Source organism: Panthera uncia, assembly GCF_023721935.1.
Source record: "Panthera uncia isolate 11264 chromosome B3 unlocalized genomic scaffold, Puncia_PCG_1.0 HiC_scaffold_1, whole genome shotgun sequence".
In the NCBI taxonomy this organism is placed as follows: domain Eukaryota; kingdom Metazoa; phylum Chordata; class Mammalia; order Carnivora; family Felidae; genus Panthera; species Panthera uncia.
The window spans coordinates 14431380-14458344 of NW_026057582.1; the positions used below are offsets into that span (position 1 = coordinate 14431380).

Sequence of the window (26965 nt, forward strand, 5' to 3'; positions counted from 1 at the left end):
GCTATAAGTCCAAGATCAAGATGCCAGTATGGCAGGAATCTAGTGAGGACTCTCTTACTGGCTTATAGAGGGTCACCTTCTCACTGTGTCCTCATATGACAGAGAGGAAGGGAGACAGAACTAGCCACCAGCACACTCTGGTGTCTCTTCATTCAAGGACATTAATCCCACCATCAGAGCCCCACCCTCACAACCACCTCTAAACCTAATTATCTCAAAAGGCCTCAACTCTGCCATCACACTAGGGGTTAGAGCTTCAACATAGTAATTTGGGAGGGACACAATTCAGTCCAATGCAAAAAGACTCCAGCCTGAATGGATAATTGTTTCAAGACTTTCAGTTCTCTAAAATTAGTCCTATAAAATTATTTGGGAGTGTTTGTACACTTGATTGATGGGCACATAATTAATTTATGTAATCTTGAGGAGTTTTAGACTGAAACTAATTTTTTTGGCAGTCTCATATGTAGTTTTTCAAATGTGTTATTGTAAAATATGTGTTTATGCTAAATAAATGTAAACATTGCAAAAAGTTGTAAAAGTCCCCTCCCCAAATACAGTCACAGAGGTTCTGTGAATAGATTCTTGAGTATTTTTCAAGAAATTCTGTTCATATATGTGCACACATATATGTATGTGGGAGCAGCCAAAAATATGAATCAATCACAAACATAAAGAAACTCATCGATAGTAATACCATAATGGTAGGAGACCTCAACACCCCACTCACAGCAATGGACAGATCATCTAATCAAAATATCAACAAGGAGGGGTGCCTGGGTGGCTCAGTCAGTTGAGCGTCTGACTTCAGCTCAGGTCATGATCTCACAGTCTGTGAGTTCGAGCTCTGCATCGGGCCCTGTGCTGACAGCTCAGAGCCTGGAGCCTGCTTTGGATTGTGTGTCTCCCTCTCTCTCTGCCCCTCCCCCCACTCATGCTCTGTCTCTCTCACTCTCAAAAATGAATAAATGTTAAAAAAAATTTTTTTTTAAATCAACAATGAAACAATGGCTTTGAATGACACACTGGACCAGATGGACTTAACAGATATATTCAGAACATTTCATTCTAAAGCAGCAGAATATACATTCTTCTCCAGTGCACATGGAACATTCTCCAGAATAGACCATATACTGAGACACAAATCAGCCCTAAGTAAGTACAAAATGATCAAGATCATACCATGCATATTTGCAGACCACAACGCTATGAAACTCGAAATCAACCACAAGAAAAAATTTGGAAAGGTAACAAATACTTGGAGACTGAAGAACATCCTACTACAGAATGAATGGGCTAACCAAGAAGTTAAAGAGGAAATTAAAAAGTATATGGAAGCCAATGAAAATGATAACACCACAACCCAAAACCTCTGGGACGCAGTAAAGGCAGTCATAAGAGGAAAGTATATAGCAATCCAGGCCTTCCTAAAGAAGGAAGAAAGATACACAACCTAACCTTATGCCTTAAAGAGCTGGAAAAAGAACAAATAAAACCCAACACCAGCAAAAGACAGGAAATAATAAAGATTAGAGCAGAAATTAATGCTATTGAAACCAAAAAAACAGAACAGATCAATGAAACCAGAAGCTGGTTCTTTGAAAGAATTAACAAAATTGACAAACCATTAGCCAGTTTGATCAAAAAGAAAAAGGAAAGGACCCAAATAAATAAAACCAAGAATAAAAGAGGAGAGATCACAACCAACACAGCAGAAATAAAAACAATAACAAGAGAATATTATGAGCAATTATATGCCAATAAAATGGGCAATCTGTAAGAAATAGACAAATTCCTAGAAACATATACACTACCAAAATTGAAACAGGAAGAAATAGAAAATTTGAACAGACCCATAACCAGTAAGAAATCGAGTTAGTAATCAAAAATCTCCCAAAAAAACAGACTCCAGGGCCAGATGGCTTTCCAGGGGAATTCTACCAAACATTTAAGGAAGAGTTAACACCTTTTCTCTTGAAGATGTTCCAAAAAATAGAAATGGAAGGAAAACTTCCAAACTCTTTCTATGAAGCCAGCATTACCTTGATTCCAAAACCAGACAGAGACCCCACTAAAAAGGAGAACTACAGACCAATATCCCTGATGAACATGGATGCAAAAATCCTCAACAAGATATTAGCCAAGTGGATTCAACAATACATTAAAAAAATTATTCACCACGACCAAGTGGGATTTATACCTGGGATGCAGGGCTGGTTCAATATCTGCAAAACAATTAACATGATTCATCACATCAATAAAAGAAAGGACAAGAACCATAAGATCCTCTTAATAGACACAGAGAAAGAATTTGGCAAAATACAGCATCCTTTCCTGATAAAAACCCTCAAGAAAGTAGGGGTAGAAGGAGACTACCTCGAGATCATAAAAGCCATATGTGAATGACCCAATGCTAATATCATCCTCAATGGGGAAAAACTGAAAGTTTTCCTCCTAAGGTCAGGAACAAGACAGGGATGTCCACTCTCCCCACTGTTATTCAACATAGTATTGGAAATCTTAGCCTCTGCAGTCAGACAACACAAAGAAACAAAAGGCATCCAAATCGGCCAGGAGGAAGTCAAACTTTCACTCTTCGCAGATGACATGATACTCTATATGGAAAACCCAAAAGATTCCACCAAAAAACTGCTAGAATTGATTCATAAATCCAGCAAAGTTGCAGGATATAAAATCAACGCACAGAAATCGGTTGCATTCCTATACACCAACAATGAAGCAACAGAAAGAGAAATCAAGGAATCGATCCCATTTACAGTTGCACAAAAAAACCATACAATACCTAGGAATAAATCTAACCAAAGAGGTGAAAAATCTATACATTGAAAATGATAGAAAGCTTATGAAAGAAATTGAAGACACACAAAAAAATGGAAAAAGATTCCATGCTCCTGGATAGGAAGAACAAATATTGTTAAAATGTCGATACTATCCAAAGCAATCTACATATTCAATGCAATCCCTATCAAAATAACACCAGCATCTTCACAGAGCTAGAACAAACAATCCTAAAATTTGTATGGAACCAGAAAAAGACCCTGAATAGCCAAAGCAATCTTGAAAAAGAAAACCAGAGCAGGAGGCATCACAATCCCAGACTTCAAGCTATACTACAAAGCCGTCATCATCAAGACAGTATGGTACTGGCACAAAAACAGACACTCAGATCAATGGAATAGAATAGAGAACCCAGAAATGGACCCACAAACGTATGGCCAACTAATCTTTGACACAGCAGGAAAGAATATCCAATGGAATAAAGACAGTCTTTTTAGCAAGTAGTGCTGGGAAAACTGGACAGCGACATGCAGAAGAATGAACCTGGACCACTTTCTTACACCATACACAAAAACTCAAAATGGATGAAAGACCTCAATGTAAGACAGGAAGCCATCAAAATCCTCAAGGAGAAAGCAGGCAAAAACCTCTCTGATCTTGGCCACAGCAACTTCTTTTTTTTTTTAATTTTTTTTTTAATGTTTATTTATTTTTGAGACAGAGAGAGACAGAGCATGAATGGGGGAGGGGCAGAGAGAGAGGGAGACACAGAATCGGAAGCAGGCTCCAGGCTCTGAGCCATCAGCCCAGAGCCCGACGCGGGGCTTGAACTCACGGACCGCGAGATCGTGACCTGAGCTGAAGTCGGACGCTTAACCGACTGAGCCACCCAGGCGCCCCGTCCACAGCAACTTCTTATTCAACACGTCTCCAGAGGCAAGGGAAACAAAAGCAAAAACGAACTACTGGGACCTCATCAAACTAAAAAGCTTCTGCACGGCGAAGGAAACAATCAGCAAAACTAAAAGGCAACCTACAGAATGGGAGAAGATATTTGCAAAGGACATATCAGATAAAGGGTTAGTATCCAAAATCTATAAAGAACTTATCAAACTCAACACCCAAAAAACAAATAATCCAGTGAAGAAATGGGCAAAAGACATGAACAGACACTTCTCCAAAGAAGACATCCAGATGGCCAACCGACACATGAGAAAATGCTCAACATCACTCATCATCAGGGAAATACAAATCAAAACCACAATGAGATGCCACCTCACACCTGTCAGAATGGCTAACATTAACAATTCAGGCAACAACAGATGTTGGCGAGGATGCAGAGAAAGAAGATCTCTTTTGCATTGTTGGTGGGAATGCAAGCTGGTGCAGCCACTCTGGAAAACAGGATGGAGGTTCCTCAAAAAACTAAAAATAGAACTACCCTATGACCCAGCAATTGCACTACTAGGAATTTATCCACGGGATACAGGTGTGCTGTTTCGAAGGGGGACATGAACCCCCATGTTTATAGCAGCACTATTAACAATAGCCAAAGTATGGAAAGAACCCAAATGTCCATCGACGGATGAATGGATAAAGAAGATGTGGTTGGTGTATACACACACACACACACACACACATACACACACACACACACACACACAATGGAGGATTACTCAGTAATCAAAAAGAATGAAATCTTGCCGTTTGCAACTATGTGGATGGAACAGGAGGGTATTATGCTAAGTGAAATTAGTCCATCAGAGAAACACAAAAATCATATGACTTCACTCATATGAGGACTTTAAGAGACTAAACAGATGAACATAAGAGAAGGGAAACAAAAATAATATAAAAACAGGGAGGGGGACAAAACAGAAGAGACTCATAAATATGGAGAACAAACTGAGGATTACTGGAGGGGTTGTGGGAGGGGGGATGGGCTAAATGGGGAAGGGGCACTAAGGAAATCTCCTGAAATCAGTGTTGCACTATATGCTAACTAGTTGGGATGCAAATTAAAAAAAAAAATTAAATTAAAAAAAATTCTGTTCATATATGTGCACACATACACACATGCATTTTTTACCCATAAACAGAATCATTCTACACATTCTTATACATGGTTCATTGTTTTCACTCAGTGTCTTGACTCTTTCCATATCAATACAAAGGGCTCTACCCCATTACTTTTTCATTTTTGCAGTTTTCCACCAAGACATAGACCACAATTTATTTAACCAGCCCCTTTTTGATGAAGTATTAGTTTGTTTCAATTTTTTTTTTTTTGCCAAAAAACAAAACAAAACACAACACTATAAAACCATCCTTGTACATATCTTTCTGAACTTGTATGAAAAGCCTTAAGGAAAATTCCTACGAGTGAAATTTCTGGGCCAAGGAACACACACACTGGAAATTTCATCAGTACTTGTGAACTGCCTCCAAATGGATTGTGACAATGTACACTCCCAGCATCAGTGTTCATGTGTGGGATTCGTTCCTCCACAACCTTGACAACCCTACATGCCATGGAACTTCTCCATCTTTGTCAACCTGATTAAGGGGACAAAGGCATCTCATTTTTGTTTTAGTTGTTTTTTCCTTAATTATGACTGAGGTGAGGCATTTAGTACACCACATATTTATATTTCTTTTCCTGTGAACTGCCGATTCATGTCTTCTGCCTATTTTCCTATCCTATCTTGTGCTATGTGGGGCTTGGGTGGAAAACTGCCCTCCTGGATACAAGAGAGCCGAGGGCAGAGATGTGGCTCTGAGGGATCTGTGGGGATCCCTGGGCACTGACTCGGCTTTCTCCTTTCAGATTTGACCAGTCTGCTGATGGGACTTAAGTTCAAAACCAGGAAAGCCCCGTGTTTATAAATATTTCCTTCAGAGGAAAAGTACAGATGATTTAAGTTCTTCCCAGATGGGTGTTACAAAGCCCCAGTATGAAAGGTGGTGGTGTGGCCAAAATGTAGCAGGAATTGGCTGTTGTCTCATCTCTAGGGTGACTTTATTTGCATGGAGAGCATCACAGCCACAATACAGGCAAGTAGGAAAATGAGGGCCTATGCAACAGCCACACCATGATTTTGACCCACAACTGCTCTGAGAAAATACCTCCTTTCCATAGGGGCTTACGTGACTAAATGCGAACCTGTAAGTTTGTATGCATGCACATTTGTGTGTGTATGTGTGTGCGCACATATGTGTCTAATTCTCCCACCAATCTGCCACCACCTGAAATTCAGCAATTTTTAAGCAACATACAGACTGAGGAAACTTAAAAAAGTAGTCTTTTGTCTGTCTCATGTATGACAAATATTTTCCCTGTTGGGTATTTTTACACTTTTTTTTTGTTTGGTTGGTTTTATTTCTCTTTTAGTTTTTATAGAATATTTAACTATATAGAAAACTTATTTAACTATCTAGAAAATTTAACTTTTATGTTCTCAAATTTATTAATCTTTTCTATTATGGCTTTCAGTTTTCTATCATGCTTAGAAAGGTCTTCCCATTCCAAGTCTATACAACTAATTCATCTGTGTCTTTTTGTTCTGAAACTTTCATGATTTTATTTATTTTTAAGTTTATTTATTTTGAGAGAGAGAGAGAGAGAGCGTGAGTAGGGGAGAGGTAGAGAGAGATAATCCCGAGCAGGCTCCACACCATCAGCACAGAGCCTGACGCAGGGCTCAGACTCACAAACCATGAGATCATAACTTGAGCCGAAATCAAGAGTTGGACTCTCAAATGACTGAGCCACCCAGGTGCCCCTGGAACTTTCATGGTTTTAAATCTTTGAGTCATCTGGCAGTAATAGATTCTTTTAGTATAATCATTATTCATTATTCATCCAGCTCTATTTTTTCAATAATCCGATAATCCAACTGATTTAATAAGCAATCTTTATAATATTATAAATTTTCATATGTATGAACATACATAGACTCTATTTTGCTCCTTTAATCTATTCCTGCATCAGAATTGTTTACATTACAGTAACTCTAGGATAACTTTTGTTAATGTAGATTTTTTTTTTTAATTTTTTAACATTTATTCATTTTTGAGAGACAGAGACAGAGTGCAAGCGGGGTTGGGGCAGAGAGAGAGGGAGACACTGAATCCTAAGCAGGCTCCAGGCTCTGACCTGTCAGCACAGAGCCCAACTCAGGTTCGAATTCAGGAACTGTAACATATGACCTGAGCCAAAGTCAGATGCTTAACTGACTGAGCCACCCAGGTGCCCCTTATTAATGTAGATTTAAAAAAATATTTTCAAATATGTAAATGTCACTTCAAGTCTATGAATAGCCATGGTATCATTTAAGTGACGTTTATCGGGGTTGTTTTGGAACTAATTTATAAAATACGAACTATAATTCGATTTTAGTTATTTAAAATAAAGTCGCTAATAACTTGAGGTGAATGTTGCAGTGATTCTCAAACTCCATTTCTACATCAGTGAGCTCAAACATACAAATGCCTGAGTCCCGCCTTTCAGGGCATCTGATTCAGGAGGCAGAAGGTGGGCCGTCCTGCTCAACCTCTCCTAAAGTCAGTTTTTCAACACAGTAAACCTCAAAAACCACTAGAATAATATTTGCTAGAGTAACATTTCTAATTTCAAACATCTTTAACAAAGAACAGTTCAAATTAGAGACCTGCCTGTTAAGTGGATAAACAGAATTCCTTGAGAATAATTAAAACCACAGCCAAATAAATTTAGCAAGAATACATTATTTTAAACAAGTTTTCTGCTCAAAATAAGCAATGAACAATAAACATGTTCATTTTAAAATAGGAAACACTGGAAAGACACAGGATCAAAATGAAAGAGATAAAAAGAACATGATGGAAGAGGATCCCTCCAGAGAAAAGCCTGATGTACATACAAAAATCCCTAAGGTGTATGTAATGTAGGCTGCAGTGCTAAGGAACAAACTTTACTTATTAACTCTGAATCTACAGTCACATAAAGAGAAAAAGAATACAATGGAAATCTGTCTTTATATGGTAAACTTTGGCACCAGGGAAATTAACTGTTAGATTCCAGGGGAAATACTGCATCTGACTATTTTAAGTTTGCGCATAGTCTCTGATCATGCTTCCTGCGGATGACAGATCGTCCCCACGATTTGGATGCTTTCTTCTCCACTTCGAGTGCCAACTCCAATTCCACTTTCCTCCCCAAACTTTTTCCTGTACACTTAGGAAAGGATATGGCCCTCCAACTCCTGGCTGGACCCAGAGCTGGAAAGGATGAAGGGAGCTAATTAAAGGGTCTATTCTCTGTCCCAGCCATAGCAACAGTGACTATAACAGAGGCTCGGAAGGAATTCTTTCAACCGGCAAACACGCGTCAAAGATTCCATAGTATGTCTAGCTGTTTCTGCCAGCACCTCCTGCCTAAGAAGGGCAGAAGGACTGAAATATTCAGAAGGCAGATCTTAAAGGTCAGAGAGCTCCGACTGTATTGAGGCAGTCCCCACTATGCGTGAATACCACTGCTCTCAAAAATTGATTCTCTTTTGTTTCTTGAGCTTCTTGGTCAAAAGTTTGTTCATGTTCAACTTAGGGTTACACAAGTAAAGATACAGAGATACTAATACAGTATTTCATTTTTATTGAATCACCAAAGCCACCTACTTATGTGTTTATCAAATTTACATCTCAAAAGGGGAAACAATATTTTGAGACAATTTAAAAATAAAATTTGTGGGGTGCCCGGGTGACAGTTGGTTAAAGTGTCCAACTTCAGGTCATGATTGCACAGTTTGTGAGTTCGAGCTCAGCGTCAGACTCTGTGCTGAGAGCTCAGAGCCCGGAGCCTGCTTTGGATGCTGTGTCTCCCTCTGTCTCTGCCCCTCCCTTGGCTCTGTTTCTCAAAAGTAAACATTGAAAAAAAATTTTTTTAATAAAATTGTTTTTCATTTTATTTTTTTAAATATTCATTTATTTATTTTGAAAGAGTGTGGGGGAGGGGCAGAGAGAGGAGAGCCAAGAGAATCCCAAGCAGGCTCCGCACTATCAGCCCAGAACCTGATGCGGGGCTTGATCTCAAGAACCATGAGATCATGACCTAAGCCGAAATCAAGAGTCAGACACTTAACCGACTAGGCCACCCAGATGCCCCTGGATATTTGTTTTTAATTTTAAAAGTAAAGCATGTTCATGACAGAACATCTGGAAAATACAAAAATATGAAAAAGACAATAAAAATCATTCACATACTACTACTCAGATACAGCAACTATTAATACCTTCCACTCTTTTCCTAACAAAATAATTTTAAAATATTGTCCCAGCATTTCAAGCAATTTAAGAGAGAACAGAGATGCTTCTTGTCAGTATTGTACTGGAAGTACTAAACAGTAAAAAAAAATTTTAAGTGGCAAAATAATTGATGTGAAGAGATGAAACTGTGTTTGCAGATGATGACTATTTTATTTATTTAGAAAATCTAAGAGAATCTATGGGTAAGGTATTAAAATTTAAAAAAGGTATTAGGGGGGCGCCTGGGTGGCGCAGTCGGTTAAGCGTCCGACTTCAGCCAGGTCACGATCTCGCGGTCCGTGAGTTCGAGCCCCGCGTCAGGCTCTGGGCTGATGGCTCGGAGCCTGGAGCCTGTTTCCGATTCTGTGTCTCCCTCTCTCTCTGCCCCTCCCCCGTTCATGCTCTGTCTCTCTCTGTCCCAAAAATAAATAAAAAAAAAAAAAAACGTTAAAAAAAAAAAAATAAATAAATAAAAATAAAAAAAATAAAAAAGGTATTAGGCCTGTTTTCTAGTATCAAATCAACTTTAAAAAATTAATGTATTCCTACTCACCAGAAATAGTCAAATAGAAAATAACAAAAAAAAAAAAAAAAGAAAGAAAAAAAGAAAAGGATTCCATCCACAGTTATACTTAGGAATAGATCTATGCAGGAAAGAGCATAATAGGTCTGAAACTGCTATTCTTAGAAAGGCCTGCTTGTTGTAAAGAACTTAATCAAACTCAACACCCAAAAAACAAATAATCCAGTGAAGAAATGGGCAAAAGACATGAACAGACACTTCTCCAAAGAAGATATCCAGATGGCAAACAGGCACATGGAAAAAATGCTCTGCATCACTCATCATCAGGGAAATGCAAATCAAAACTACAATGAGATACCACCTTACACCTGTCAGAATGGCTAACATTAACAACTCAGGCAACAACAGATGTTAGCGAGGATGCAGAGAAAGAGGAACCTTTTTACACTGCTGGTGGGAATGTAAACTGGTGCAGCCACTCTGGAAAGCAGTATGGAGGTTCTTCAAAAAATTAAAAATGGAACTTCGATATGACCCAGCAACTGCACAACTAGGTATTTACCCAAGGGATACAGGTATGCTGTTTCAAAGGAGCACATGCACCCCAATGTTTACAGTAGCACTATCGACAATAGTCAAAGTATGGAAAGAGCCCAAATGTGGTGTGTCTGTCACACACACACACACACACACACACACACACACACACACACACATGCACAATGGAGTATTACTCAGCAATCAAAAAGAACAAAATCTTGCCATTTGCAACTATGTGGATGAAACTAGAGGGTATTATGCTAAGCAAAATTAGTCAGAGAAAGACAACTATCATATGACTTCACTCATATGAGGACTTTAAGATACCAAACAGATGAACACAAGGGAAGGGAAGCAAAAATAATATAAAAACAGGGAGGGGGACAAAACATAAAAGACTCTTAAATATAGAGAATAAACAGAGAGTTGCTGGAGGGGTTGTGGGAGGGGAGATGGTCTAAATGGGTAAGGGGCATTAAGGAATCTACTCCTGAAATCATTGTTGCACCATATGCTAACTAACTTAGATGTAAATTAAACAATTAAAAAAAAAAAAAAAAAAGGCCTGCTTATACGGTTGGCCTTTGGCTGGCACCTGAGAACTTGAAGGGTTTCTTATATTGATATAAAACTTCCCTCAAATGATAAGAGGGGCTCACACACCTAAACTATCTGTGTAAACAATGTGGTGCATAAATCTGATGTGGTGTGTGAATACCTGCTTTATTTCTTGGAGTCTGGGATTTTGGTACATGGTGGGCAGAAGGTGCCCATATGACCAACCCCCAGTAATAACATTGAGTATCAAGTCTCTGATAGACAATGCTTCACACATGTTGTAACAACTTGTTACTAGAAGAATTAAATGTGTCCTGTGTGACTCCACTGGTGGAAGACTCCTAGTAACTTGTGTGCCTGATTTCCTCTGAACTTTGACCTGTGTGCCTTTTCCTTTTACTGAGTTTGCTTCATAGCCTTTTGGTATAATAAGTCTTAGCTGTGAGTGCCACTGAATGCTGAATCCTGAGTCCTTCTAATAAAGCACTGAACCTCAGGGTGGTTTTGGGAACCACCAAAATAACATCTTCCTGGAGAGAATTACAAAATATTCACTGAAGCACAAAACAAGACCTAAATAAATGGAGAATTATACATGATGGAGAGTGGGAAGAAAGGCAGCCCACCCACCCCATCATTCATATATTCAATGAAATTCCAATCAGTATGCCTGCAGGAGTTATTTTGATTATTGGTGGTTCTCAATAAGTCAATCCTAAAATCAACATGGAAAAACAAAGGATCAAAAATAACCATCTGTGAAGAAGAACAGGTGGTAGAATTTGTCCAACTTGGTAGAGGAATTATTGTAAAGCTACAGTAATTAGGCAACAGGAAGCTATCTCAGTGGGGCTTTCCATGGAATCTGACAACATGATTCCAAAATTTGTAAGAATAAGCAAAAGTCCAAAATGGACAAAACATTCCTGATAAAGATGAACACAGAGCTGTGCCAAATGGTATTTGAGGCTTCAATACATAGGTGGTATAATATTGGTACAAGGATAGACAAACAGACCAATAGAATAGAATAGAATAGAATAGAATAGAATAGAATAGGACAGCCCCTGAAACATACCTACCATGTATAGAAAAAAAGTTGATAATTTGACATTACAGACTTTGGAGAAGGATCAAAAGATGTGCTGGACAAAAAGCTATCTATTGGGGGAAACTCATTTAAACCCCTACCTCCTACCACACTTTATAGTCTTTTGTATGTTTTAAATACTTCATAAGAAAAACTTAGTTGACTAAACACATACACTAAAACTCTCTGACTCTGTTAGTAAACCACAGGCCAGTGATCATAATTTTATAAACTGTTCTCCTTCCTAGGACCCCAAGGGCCTATGAGCTTCTTAAGTAGCGTTTAACTTCAATTTTACACCAACTTTTTGTTTTTGTTTTTTTTTAATTTTTTTTTTAACGTTTATTTATTTTTGAGACAGAGAGAGACAGAGCATGAATGGGGGAGGGGCAGAGAGAGAGGGAGACACAGAATCCGAAGCAGGCTCCAGGCTCTGAGCCATCAGCCCAGAGCCCGATGCGGGGCTCAAACTCATGGACCACGAGATCGTGACCTGAGCTGAAGTCGGACATTTAACCGACTGAGCCACCCAGGCGCCCCATACACCAACTTTTTGAATAAGCCTTACCTCATAGATCCTGGCAATTCCACAAAGTAGGGTTACTTCTCCTGGAAACTTATCTAAGCCTTGTTTGAAAAGATTTAAAGCCGTCACTGGCTGATCCAATGAGACGTAAACCTAAAACCAAGATACATTTCAATAAAAGTACTCGCACTTAAAATAACAGTATTTGTTACGACAAGTTTATAATTACTGCTTAGTGATACATGATCTCCTAGATGTTACAGTAAGAAGTTAATTTCCAATAGTGATGTTATAGTTTTACCTTCACGTGTCATATCTGAAGCATTTATTCATTTATCCCTTCAACAAATGCTCATTGTGGGCTTGTATTGCCACAGAGACTGAGCAGTAACTCAGCAAGAAAGGAACAAGGGAAAATCTGTTTCGGATAGGACAGATACAAGTATGTCTATAAGCGGGCACTAAGGAACCAAATTCGAGACCGAAGTTGAAGATGAAGAAAGAGGAAGGACCCAAGGAACGATAAGGTCTGCAAGAGAGCAGCAGCAGAGACTCTGTGGAGAAGCTGGTTTTCAAAAGGGGCCTCCAGAAATAGAGGACGAACAGACTTGTGAAGAATGGCGTCAGGGAGCTGAGAAAGTCATCACTCGATGGCTTCCACTTAATTAGCAAGTAGAACAGTAGCGTGGATAAACCACACACTTCATAGAAATTTCTAAAGTAGAGAATTATAGTTTTAGGGATGGAAAAATAAGATTATGACATTTTTTCTTCATGATCTTGGATCCTCTGTTTCTTTCCAAATTGTGTTTTGAAGAAGGTCTTCATGGGAAAACTGTGTATAGCGTCTAATGCTTACGTAGGAGATTAAAAGGAGAGGTATGGATGAAAAATTTTCAATATTTACTTCATACACTACTGAACTGCTTTTTTAAATAAAATAATTTAATATACTAAGTAATACAAAATGTTTGATAATTTTTTAAATTAACAACCTAATATTTGCAGAAATAATACTGTTCCTAAATCAGATTGATGTTTATTACCTAGGAATTACTCTTTTATATATTAAAGAAAATAAGAAAATTTTACTTTTATACAGTCATGAAGGCAACAATAGATTTAAGCAAATCAATTTATGGAAAAATATGTCAAACCATGTACTTAACAATAGTTAAAAAGCATATTTTTTTAACCACCGGGCAAGTGATTATCAGTTAAGAAAATGACAAATAGCGTGACCTAAGTTTTCATTTCAAGGTGTCAGAAAAGTTTAAAAGTCTACTGTGATGCTTAGAAGCTTCCTTAAGAATTTTAATATGTAATGTACCAAAGGTGGACTTAGTTTCAAACATCTCTGAAAACTACAGTAAATATATCGAGATTATTTGGCACCATAAGATTATATGATGTAACTTTCATTGTGTCCTTTTAGTATACAAATTCTTAAAACCGTATTTAGGAAGTAGTTCTTCCTTTTATATCTCTTCTTTTCAACCTCCTTTACCACACTTTTTCATTTTAAAGTGTTTTTTGTTTTTGTTTTGTTTTGTTTTGTTTTGTTTTGAGAGAGCAGGGGAGGGGCAGAGAGAGGGGAGGACAGAGGATCTGAGACAGGCTCCGCACTGACAGAGAGAGTCAGATGCAGGGCTCGAACCCACAAACTATGAGATAGAACATGACCTGAGCCGAAGGCAGACGCTTCACCAACTGAGCCACCCAGGAGCCCCGGCACTTTTTAATTTTAAAAAAATTCTTCAAGATACAGTAAGATGATGTCCTAACTGCCACTTCATCAAATGTTTCTAGAAGCCCTGGTGAGGGGCCAAGATGTAACTTTTCTCCCAGGACTGAAAATTCTAAGTGGCCCTTCACCTCTTTTGTGGCTGTGGGGGGGCAGCAGGGGACAGTGAGTAGGAAGACCTGCGTTTCAGTGCTGGCTCTAAACAGCCAAGTGACCCTGAAAACCCTACTGGAGCTTCTTTAAGTCTCTGTGGCCATAAAAGTACAATGGAAATGTGAAACCTACCTTGCAGGGTTGCTATGAGTCTTACATTAAACTGTGTGTGGAACAGACCTGATATAATACCTTGTACTGAATAGGTGTTCAATAAAGGGGAAATCTTTGTTGTTATGGCCAAGCCAGGAAATGAAGGACCTACGTAAAAACAGTCCCCGTTCTCTACCGTGTGCTGAGGTGGGAGTCTGGCAGGTTGTAGGAACTATGGCCTCTCTGGGGCCTGTTACCCAGGAGGGTGGTAACAAGCCTGTGGCAGCTTCTTCTACTCTGATGGGCAATCTTTCAAAGGGGTTTTCTTATTTTTCATGGCAATCAATTTCTCCTGAGACCGTTAGCCTCCATATGTTCTCACTTTTCCACTTGCTATAAAGAAAAATATGTCTGAGCACATTAACTTGCCAAATATTCCTGAAGAAACTGGCAACTCTCCGTGTATACTGGACAGAATTTGAACCTTTATTTTGAGAAGACAGATTTCACTCCGGTTTAAGAATACTTACTTTTGCCAAGTAGAGAAATGTATCTACCATTTCCTGCTGCTTCAGGGCTGATTTAAACTGTTTTTCTGCTTCACGATACATTCCTAACCTAAGAACAGTCATTTAAAAAATTAGACATTCAACTTAAAAATACTCTAGCACTTATTCACACACTGAGGATATGAATAGAGACAAGTTACATTTCTATCTCGAAGAGTAAGTGTGTACCAAAGAAGGTAATGTCAAACACACATATAAATTAATATTAGCATTATGTTTATAGAGTTTAGCAAAAAGTTGCCTATTTCCCATGTTCACGGTCCGTACAACCCTCAAACAGTGTGTAGAAAGTCTGTCTGGACAGCAGGGCTAACAGCTGCCAGTGAGCCAGGTCATACCAGTTTACCACCCAAAGAGCTTATGATCAGCTGGACATATGGCAAGTGACCTGAATAAGTGCTTAAGGTCTCCATTTTATTAGAAGAACTTGATGGCATTTCTATGAAAACATTACCTGCTCTGGGACAAAGGCCATTTTTAAAGCCATTCTTAAACAGTTTTGACGTAAGTAGTAATTGCTACTTGAGGGAAACAGGTATACCATGTTGTGATTCTAGAAACATTTTCTTCTCCTTTTTTGTCTTCGTATCCAATACAGATTGTCCTAGTCTACAAATCTGAGATCTGTTCCTTGTCTCACTGAAGCCGTCCTGATATCAGCCCAGGGAACGTTCTATTACCACTAACTCAATCGTGGAAGCATACTTGAGCCTGTCCTAGATCTGTCGGGCTTTCTCATAACTACTCATTGCTCGCCAGCCAAGAGCTACTTGGGCACCTTACGATGCTTTTACTTTGTGAAAGTTGGAACAATACACAGTATGTTCCCTCAGTCTACTTCCATTCATAGTGAATGAAACAGCTGTATCCTAACAGCTGTTGGAAGATATAAGATTAATGGGGTTAAAAGCAACCTCCCCCCCCCCAAACACTGCCCTAAAATTAGAGAGAATGTGTTAAACGGCAGAAGCCCCCATATAACTTTTACAAGAGTATTCATAAAATGTTACCAAAGAACTCTAAAGTTCTGAAAAACGGCATAGCTCTCTACACAGCTTCGACTGAACATTCAAGTCTCAAGCATATGGCTAAAGTTCAGCCACTGAATTCTGTGAACACTTAATTATCCACGAGAGTCTGGATATTTTTATCTAATATGATGTCTCTTCCCAAAAATGATTTAAAAGGGATTACAATGTAATCCTATAAAACACATGCAAAACAAGAATGAGAAAACAGATTTTTTTCAAACAATGGTGATGGAACGATAAACAAGTTAAAAAACAAAAAAGCAATCAGAGCCATTTAACTCCCCTGGAAACCAAAGAAAGGAAGGATGGATCATACACATTTTTTTATTACCACACCCTCAAGAGAGAACTTCTAGTACTATCAAAAAGGAATAACCACATGGGTTCTTGTGCAAAGGAAATTAACTGGGCCATGTATAAAGAAAGACTAGGAATAATGAAAATATCAGGTTCAGGAAAATCGGCCAATATCAGAGAGTCAAAGTCCAGAGATAACCCCACCAACTGCTTAGCTTTTCTCTCCAATTTAATTCAATAAATACTGTCAAGCACCAACTGCATGCACATTTCATAACACAAAAGAGAAGATCGCAACAATGTCCTAAAGGCACAAATAAGCATGAAACAAAACATTCACAAATAAAAGGAATCATATTATGGCCAATAAGAGAAAAAAAAGTGTTTTGAGAGCACAGAGGAGGAGTGAACCAAGATAGATTCAGGGAGGAAGAGACAGGCAAGCCTTTGAAGGCTAGAGAGGGTGGGATGGGGGTTGGGTAACATCTCTGCTGGAAACAAACTAAACTGTCAGCACAGGCACACAGAGAGCACAGTGCACAGCTGTGTAGGGGAACGCTGGGTTGTCTAGGGAGGTAGGTAGGGTGCAACCGGAAGGAAGGACACAATAAGTAATGGGGGAAGAGAGAGAGATGGGCAAGCGTGTGGACTGGACAAGATCAGGCGTGCCCCATTTAAAATCCAGATTTCATCTGGGGCGCCTGGGTGGCGCAGTCGGTTAAGCGTCCGACTTCAGCCAGGTCACGATCTCGCGGTCCGTGAGTTCGAGCCCCGCGTCAGGCTCTGGACTGATGGCTCGGAGCCTGGAGCCTGTTTCCGATTCTGTGTCTCCCTCTCTCTCTGCCCCTCCCCCGTTCATGCTCTGTCTCTCTCTGTCCCAAAAATAAATAAAAAACGTTGAAAAAAAAAAATTTTAAATCCAGATTTCATCCTCCAGGTAGGGAGATTAACCGAAGAATCCAACCAGAGCTGTTTTTTTCACAACACTGTTCTGACGGTCGTTTCTAAGAAGGGCTGATGGAGCAAGAAAATGGGGGCAGAGAATCCAGATTAGAAGCCAATGGAACAATTCAAACAAAGTGAAAGGCCAGAATTCAGGCACTGGTATGAGAATGGGTAGTAAGGGAAGAGCTGTGAGAGCTACCTGTAGACCAAGAATTGGCAGAATTTACTGATCAGAGCAAAATTTGGGGCTACATCCTCTGGTAATCCACCCTTGACCTCTCCAGTCCAACTTGGGAGCTCTTTTTCTGGGCTTGCTTCTATCATGGTGGGAGCTAGGCTTATAATTGTTTACTGTCCTCTCTTCCCTCCCCTAATCCCCTGTGATTTTTTTAAATCATTTATTCTGTTTATGTTTGAGAGAGCGACTGTGCATGGGGGACGGGCAGAGAGAGAGAGACACAGAATCCAAAGCAGGCTCCAGGCTCCGAGCTGTCAGCACAGAGCCCAATGCAGAGTTCGAACCCACGGAATGCAAGATCATGCCCTGAGCCAAAGTCAGATGCTCAATTGACTGAGGCACCCAGGTGCCCCGACTGTAAACCATTTAAAGGAAAGACTGTCTAATAAATATTGGTAACCCTTGTACCCGGCAGAGTAGCAGCTCGTTACATAGCTTAGTGAGTGAATGTAGGAGTGCTGAGCACAACAAAGATGAGAGGTTATTAACGGACAGAGAAGAACTCTGACTAATACGGCAAGGTGCACTCATTTAAATGCCATCTTACACGGACGGCAGAAGGAGTCCAAATTGTGCTTGTCTTTAATTATTAAAGATTTCTTAAGCTTTTGTTTAGAAGCTCAGGATTTCAAGCTTGCCTTCAGAAATTATACTCATAAAAATTTAATGGTATAATGCTACAAAATTACCTTTTAGTAGAAAATACTTCCTCAATCTAACAGCAGAGAAAACACATAAGTTCTATGTAAAAATACCTAAGCGGAAAGTAGTCTTAATTTCAACCAAAAAAGAATAAGCATTCTTTTTATTCCATTTATATATTTCCTTTTCCTCACAGTGTTGGACTGATAAGTTCATCTGAAGGATGCTCAGAGTAACCGGTCTACCTGGTTTTGAATAATGAAAGGCATATTTATCTTTATAAAATACAATTGCCTGTTTGTCTCTATTTTTCAAATGCTTCAAATGCACTTCAATTCTAGGCAACAAGTTTTAGATCATTTACTAGTTGCTGTACAGTATTCATAAAACTAATTACAACTTGTCTGACCTCGCAGTTAATTTGCTTAAAAACATGTTTAAACATTAAGTGAATTAATGGAAGATTATTCAGATCCTAGAGAAACACCATGGAATTGTGCAAATAGTAAGAGAACTGGCCTCAGAAAACTGAGCTCTAATTCTTGTCCTGCCACTTACTAGCTGTGTGAATCTGGACAAGTCACTTTTTCTGAGGCTCAATTTTTCCCATCTGGACAAAGGGCTAATAATTGCAACCACCTCCAGGTGCTGTGAGGTTTAAGGTAAAGTAACAAATGGACAAGCTATCTCCCAACTGTAAAGCACACTACAGATGTGAGGCATTGGGGGAAATAAAAAGACTTGAGAGCAAGAGGAGAAGAATGGGAATCAACAGCCTCAGCTCTAACTGCTCTGTTACTGACTGGTCTCGTACTAACTAGTTCCTGATGCAAATCACAGGCTCTCTCTGGCCTCAGCCTCCTCATTTAAAAAGTGCTGTTGTATCTGATGGTCTCACAGTTTCCCTGGCCTGGCACTACAATTTTACTATTCTAAATTTTTTTTAATGTTTGTTTATTTTTGAGAGAGACAGAGACCCAATGCAAGCAGGGGAAGGGCAGAGAGAGAGGGAGACACAGAATCCGAAGCAGGTTCCAGGCTCTGAGCTGTCAACATAGAGCCCAACACAGGGCTTGAACCCACGAGCCGTGAGATCATGACCTGAGCCGAAGTCGGAGGCTCAACAGACTGAGCCACCCAGGCGCCCCTACAATTTTATTATTCTAAAAGTATCAGTTCTTGGTGTTACCATGTGATTGTTCAGGAAGTGCTTTCTCAGGTAAGTCAAAGGCCCAGTTCTTATTTCTTCCTGAGGAAATCTACCCAGAAAAATAATGATCAGAGTTGAAACTCTAAAATATGTCACTACATCTAAGGCCTTCACAAATCATCAAAATTTTACCTGTAGTAACACTTTCCAATCTGCACTTTCCACCACCAGTCCTTGTACTGAGAGTACTCTGTGGAGAGGGCAGCCAAGTCCAAAGCCTTTGAAAACAACTCATTTTAGATTAGGATTTTCTTTTCTAACAATAAACAGAAACAATAAATAATGAAATGAACCGTGTAATTAGCATCAATCAAAACATGCATTAGAAATCAGACAGAAACTCAAGTTGTTCATGTTTCCAGATGGCTCCACCAATTTTCCCTAAATAATCAGTTCCAGACCAGAGGGCTGACAGCAGATGAATAGTAAAAACTGATCAAAGAAAAGCAGATGGACAATATGTTAGAATACAATGCTAATATACAAGGCTTAAAATGGATATTTAAAAATCCCCCAAGTTGTACCCTCCCCCACCCTTTATCTACCATCCAATGATCCCTGTAAAGTCAGTGGTGGTCAAGTCTCTGGTGTGTCAGCCAGGTCCAACTTCAGGCCCCACTTTACAGACAGATGTAGAGAAATAGAAAAAGGTCAAGTAAGCAGACAGAAGAAGGCCTGGAAAACAGGATCGTGAAGAAGAGTCAAAGGACAAGGGCACTTGGGTATCTGCTGTCTTCAACCACCATTGTTCCATCATCCTGACCCCGCCTCACGTCCAGTGATGCTGAGGGTCAGACCTGCCTTTGCTGCAGACTGAAAAAGATCTGAGATGCTTGCATATTTTACATGGGTTTATCCCTTTCTCTCCAACATCTTCTAGTTTGTTCCTTCCAGTGTTTATAGATGACTAAATAGGAATTCAGATTTTATACAGAAGTAGAAACCATTTGGACAAAAAGGAAAGCAAATCAATCTTTCCACAAATTTGAAGCTCATGTAAAGATTTAGTGAATAAAAACTCAAGTTATTAGTTAAAAGAGAATTCTCACGTTTTATGATACAAGTCTTTCTCTCAAGATTGGAAAACTCTTACTCTTTAGCCAGTGTTAGTATAATCATTATATCCAACAGTTAAAGTATCTCTCAGATTTTCAGTTCTGTGATCTCAGAATATATCCCATATTACTGTCCATGTCTTAATGTGAACTCATTGCTGAAATGCAAGCCAGATGAGTTCCTTTGATGTCCCACCACAGAATTAATAACTTTTCCTTGTGTTTCCTCATCTTCCCTTACTCCAGGGGAGACTTCTAAAGATGCATACTCTTTATAAAAGAACAGTGTCACCATGCTGAGGTTCTAATGCACCTGAAAATCAACACCTCTATTTGAAAGCTATGTGAATTCAAAACAAGCCACATGCTACTCTCGTATGCTTATTTTTCTTTTTTCCTCCAAGCCAGAAATAAAAGTGGAAGCAAAAACTGGGGGAAAATTATAACTTCAGTTAGGTTATCTCCCAAAATACTTGAAAAACATATTTTCAATCAGCTCCATTCGGGACTGCATTGTAAATACCTGAACATGTTAATTTTAATCTTTATAAAGAACTTTTCCAGCAGATCATATACACTCTCATGTTTACTATAAAAGACCTTCTATTTTTTCAGAAAAATATGTCTTTCTCAATTTGCTACATATTCTAATTTCCCAAGGTTAGATTTAGTGCTTGTTACAGGCTGCTGATTTTGTTTATGGTCCTAAAACAAGTCTTCCTATGTAAGACCTCTGTGTTTGTTCTCAACCGATTAAGGAAATTAATATGACTTATTGATATGGAATAAAAATGTAAAAAAATATACTTTAATGATCATTCCTCAAATGAACACTGAGGCTGCACTAGACAAAACTATTTATGACTATTTCAAATGGGCTTTAAGTTCCCTGAGAACAGGCACCCCTTCTTACACATCTCTGTGGTTCTGATATGTTGCTATGCTGTTAAGAGGCACTCAAGGATGATGTGTTGATTGAATTAATTCTATTCCTTATTTCTGACTTATACTGAAAATAACTTAAGAGCCAAACAAAACTCATAGTAGTAAGATTTATAATTAAAAGAAACTAACATTTTAAAATGTTAAAGTGATGACAGATCTTTATTTCTTTAAAGTCTTTCTCAATTTTTCAAAATAAATGACTATGTAACATTTAAGAATCTTTGAAAAATCAATCTAATATCCAAATATTCATAAAGGCCTAGAATGTCATATAAAAGCCATAAGTTTATAAAAGTCCACAGGAGAGGGGACCTTGGCAGATCTAGGCTGCATAATGTTTGTGAATACACCCAACCGAGCATCACAGTGTATTTCTTTTTTTTTTTTTTTAATGTTTATTTATTTTGAGAGAGAGAGAGAGAGTAGGGTAAAGGGAGAAAGGGAGGATCCCAAGCAGGCTCTGCACTGTCAGCACAGAGGCAGGGCTTGATCCCACAACCGTGAGATCATGACCTGAGACAAAATCCAGAGTTGGGACACTTAACTAAGCCCCCCAAGGTGTCCCGTCCAGTTTATTTCTAAGTGACAGTGCTCCAACCATTAATATTTTTTAAACCAGTCATCCTTTAGCTATTGTTATTGTTGCAACAACTTCAGGATGATGAAATTAAAGAGCATACGGAAATAAAGATTCCAGAATCAACCCACATGCCACTTTAATTTTGCCAATACTGCCAATATCACCCCAAAAGGCACAAGCGAGGAGGGAAGGGAGTTATTAAGAACTCAGAGGCAGAAATACGGTTTTCTATAAGTCAGCTTTACTTCTTCTTATCATTTAGCTATTACTTCATAACATTCTCTATATTTACCTCCAGTATCCTCCATATTTGTCTGCAGATAAACACAGGATCAACCACCCACATGGCACTTAAGTTTTGTCAACACTGCCCCCACAAATGGAAAAAGCATTAAGAATGGAAAGACACAAATATAGTTTTCCATGGGAAGATCAATTTCATTCTTTCTTAAGTACCACTTCACATTATCCTCATTTGTCTATTGTATGTTCGTGTTTGTGTGAAATGGTTTATTTAAAAAGAAATCTGGAGGCCACCCAAAGTAACCAGTATAAAAGCACCTCTGATTTCTTAAGAATGTTAAAAAAAAAAATTCCTCTTTTCTTTTTCCAGATAATGTCATAAAACAGAGTTTGTGGAAAAAAGGCATGAAAATGCATGCTTTCTGCTCATTACCTAAATCCTTCTTCCTTTCAGAAAATAACATTTGTGATAAAAATCTAAAATGACACTTAATGGGACAATCTGATCCATAACAGAACTATAATGCAATGAGTCCATAACAGAGTAAGAAAACAGAAACAGGGCATCTGTCCTGCTCGATCCTCCTCACATCCATCACAGTACCCAATAATTATTTGTTTCAAGAATAATCCAGTCGAGAAATAAACCAATCAATAAATTCATGAATAAAAAGGAAAACAGAGGAACCAACAATTTGTGCTTTTCACAAAATAAAAACAAAAATTTCTTAATTTCATGTTCTATAAAATACATGTGTTGAGGGTAAGCAGATGAAAATAACAAGCAGGATATAATTAATTACAAATATTTTATTTTATTACTGCCCCTAATTTATAGCTAAACTTATAAATGAAAAGTTGCTATAACATTATTGAAAATTTTGGAAAAAATTGGATAAAGTTTTGGTAAAACTGGATACTTTCCATTACTGCCACAAGGTATAGCTTTTCAATTTACTGTCGTACTCTTTTCAATTTACCGTTGGCACCATGGAGGCATTTAACAAATATCTGTAGAATTAACACACCTTAGTTCTATAATACTTTTATTTCCTTTTTTTTTTTTTGGTAATACCTTCTAGCAGATGTTATAGTACATATTTAGACTAATAACTATTTAACATACGTACTAAATGTTATATTCTGTGGGCTTAACATTATAAACACTTTTCTGTTTCTGCCCGAGTTTTGTAATTATGATTTTTTTAATGGCTGCATAAAACGCTAGAATGCAGTGTAGTGTAACTTAGGTTGTTAATCCGGATTGCTTAGTTACTACGGCTAATGCTACAATGAACATCTGCAAATAGAGCACTTGTGAAATTTCTTAAGAAGTTAAAATTACAAAAAAAAAAAAAGTTAAAATTACATACACAATAGGAATATGTTATCTTATTCTGTTTTATATTACCATACTCTTTTCCAAATTATTGTACCATTTAAAATATCATCTATATCAGGGTAACAATTTACTCCACTCTTTCCCAGCATTTTTTTTTTTCAAATTTCAGAAATGTGAAATTGAAAGTCCAAATTCTTTAACTTACTTTTTTGTGTTAGAAAGTGCATCTCTAGTGTGCTCGTTTACTGGCATTTTCTCTAATGTCAATTTTCTGTCACTGGATCATTTCCATTTCCACAAAAAATTTCCTAACAAATTTAGATAAGCTTTTTCCTATTTAACAAACACTAACATTTTTAAATCATGCTTATATACATATTTTTTTTTTATTTTTTATTTTTTATTTTTGGTACAGAGAGAGACAGAGCATGAACTGGGGAGGGGCAGAGAGAGGGAGACACAGAATCGGAAACAGGCTCCAGGCTCCGAGCCATCAGCCCAGAGCCTGATGCGGGGCTCGAACTCACGGACCGCGAGATCGTGACCTGGCTGAAGTCGGACGCTTAACCAACTGCGCCACCCAGGCGCCCCTATATACATATTTCATCCTTCTGTTGTCCTTTTACATTTGTTTGGTTTTGTTTCTGTTCACTGTGCAGAGATATATATAAGTCAGTATATGAATATATACTGAGATATATATGAATCAGATATATATGAATCCATAAGTCTCTATTGTTTGCTAGTTTAAATTATTTTTCATTCTTCACTAATCAAATGTCTAAAAGAAAGTCTTTAAACAAATTTTCTCAACAGTGTTGTTTAATGAAGCATAAGGATCTGTTTCCAAAAAAGTAAAAAATTGTGCTCAATGTTGCTTGTTTCTAGAGTATTGAGTCTTTCGCTGTTCTGAAGAATAAAAATACAGGGGCACCTGGGTGGCTCAGTCGGTTAAGCGTTCAACTTCTGCTCAGGTCATAATCTCCCAGCTCATGGGTTAAAGCCCCACATCGGGCTTTGCGCTGACAGCCCAGAGCCTGGAGCCTGCTTCGGATTCTGAGTTTTCCTCTCTCTCTGCCCGTCCCTGGTTTGTGCTCTTTCTCTTTCTCAAAAACAAATATTTTTTTAAAAAAATTTTTAAAAAGAATAAAAATATAAAATCTGTAAATGGGGACTCCAGCTCTCAACAGTAGTTTGTATCACTTCCTTGCTACTGAGATCTGTTTGAGAGTCATTTTTGCTGTGCTTTTTCTCTTAATTTATGGACTTCTTTCATTGAGCTAGGAGACACACACCCTCCTATTTGTTTGTTATATCAAGCTCTGGTCCTCAAGTCCTGTTCATGCTCCCAGCTCTATTTGCCTACATTAGGAGGCCTAGCATTCCAGCCTTCGATTTTTAATTTTTTAAATGTTTATTTATTTTTGAGAGAGAGACACACACACAGCATGAGCAAGGGACAGACAGAGAGGAGGAGACACAGAATCCAAAGCAGGCTCCAGGCTCTGAGCTGTCAGCACAGAGCCCAACACGGGGCTCGGACTCACAAACCACGAGATCATGACCTGAGCCAATGTCAGATGCTTAACAGACTGAGCCACCCAGGTGCCCCCCCAGCCTTCTATTAATCATCGCTTTTCAAGCTATATTCTTCAGCAGTAGTTCCCAATCCTGGCTGAAAACTAGCATTGCCTGTGGAGGTTTTACAAACAACAGATTGACCAGACATACTCGTGGGGATTCTGATTCAGGAAGTCTAGCAGGGATCCAGAAATCCATGACATTAAAATTCACCAGGTGAGCAGTGCCTGGGTGGGTCAGCTGGTTAAGCGTCTGACTTCAGCTCAGGTGATGACCTTGTGGTCCATGAGTTTAAGTCCCACATCAGGCTCTATGCTGACTGCTCAGAGCCTGGAGCTTGCTTCTGATTCTGTGTCTCCGTTTCTCTTCTGCCCCTTCCCTACTCACACTCTGTCTCTCTCTCTCAAAAATAAATAAATGTTAAAAAAAAAACTTTTTTAATAAATAAAATTCACCAGGTGATTCAGAAACAGCTGGATTTAGGAACTACTTAAGAGCCCTAGGATTTAAGGGGCAGGAGCTCAGAGAGGGGAGGAGTAAGGAGGTGGCCCAGTGGGTGTATTCTTGGTCTGTTACTTCTGCTTGAACTCCTGCAGCCCTGCTTTTTGTCTGTTTTCTACAGCAGGGTCTGGATAAGATTTTGTTTGAAGAGAAAGGTTTGTGTTGTTTAAATAAAAAATTTGAAAGTCGCTGCTCTGTTTAAGATCAAATGTTTTTAATCAATGAATATGAAGAACTGTGAAAGCATTCTATAATACATCATACGTAAAGGTTAAAGTCTGTTAGAATCTTTAGAGTCTTTAAGATCCTTAGGATCTTTAGAAGAGAAGTTCAGTTAGTGCAGAGAATAAATCCTATTTTATTTCACTGTGGCTCCTATTCCTCAACGCCATTATATCAATGCCAAGATGTAGAATGACATCCTTGAGATGAATGTATTGATAAAGACGTCATCCCTGTGATCTCCAAACAGCATACGATCTGTCTTTCTGAACCCATGGCCTACAACTCCTCCCCTCACAGACCTCACTACAGCCACCCTTGCCTCCTTCTTGCTCCTCGAACAACCCACGCATGCTCCCACTTAGGGTTTTTGCGGTTATTCTCTCTGACTTCCATATTCTTCCTACACAGAACTGCACGGTCTGCCCCCCGCCATCAGGTCTCCGATTAAGTGTCTCTTCAGAGTGGATTTCACTGACCACCTCCCACCCCATCCAAAATGGCATCTTCCCCGTCACTGTATTCGCTTCCCTGCTCTTTCACTTCTGTAGTACGTACTATCCCATGACATGTTACGTGTTTCTAAATGTGCTAATTATCTCTATTCCTTGCACAACCAGAATATAACCTCCAAAAGAGCAGAGATTTTTGTCTGCTTGCTTCACTCTGTAATCTCAGGGCTAGATCAGGGCCTGGCACACCACGGTGGCTCAGAAATCTGGGGATGAAAGAACAAAGGTCTCTTCAATAAACAAATCCTCCAAAAGTCAAGATACAGCTTTATGTTATGTAGAGTAGAGACTGACTCATTTATGAATAGGAACGGTGTTTGGATGTTTCTTTATAATGACGGTATAACTCTATGATTTTACGTGTCATACTGTGACTCTGACCAGCTTTACATGAAGTGAAAAAGGCGTGTCCTGACTTATTTACAGAAATGTGCATGATTTCTGCTCCAACCTTAGTTTCCTCTCTTCCCTACGTGGCCACGTCCACTAGCACTCATCACAGACAACTTCTACATTCTGTGTATTGGGCCTAGGCTCTCACCTACATTTAGTACCACATCTTCCAGGACATGCAAGTATCTGCACTTGGATAGCCTGTCATAGTTTCAAACTACAAATGCCTTCAAGTGAATTACCCAGCTTCCTTGGAAACTGACTTCCTTCCCTAATTATCCCATTCCTGTTAGTAAAACAATCATTCTTCTTGTAGCATCTTTAGGAGGCAGATTTGACATGTTTCTTTCC

At 38.8% G+C, this 26965-nt stretch overlaps 1 protein-coding gene across 6 annotated transcripts in view; it reads right to left on the minus strand.

The window, feature by feature from the left end:
* TTC8 (tetratricopeptide repeat domain 8) overlaps positions 1–26965 on the minus strand; it is a 60129-nt gene that overhangs the window by 10779 nt on the left and 22385 nt on the right. For 3 of the 6 annotated variants that reach the window (XM_049612352.1, XM_049612351.1, XM_049612357.1), the window contains 3 exons: positions 19373–19458; positions 14839–14926; positions 12361–12471 (listed from right to left, as the gene is read on the minus strand). In XM_049612352.1, the coding sequence (XP_049468309.1) occupies positions 12361–12471; positions 14839–14926; positions 19373–19458 (285 nt within the window). Of the gene's footprint in view, positions 1–12360; positions 12472–14838; positions 14927–19219; positions 19290–19372; positions 19673–19785; positions 25818–26965 lie in introns of those variants that run through there. The other 3 variants (XM_049612355.1, XM_049612353.1, XM_049612356.1) reach the window with 3 other exon arrangements.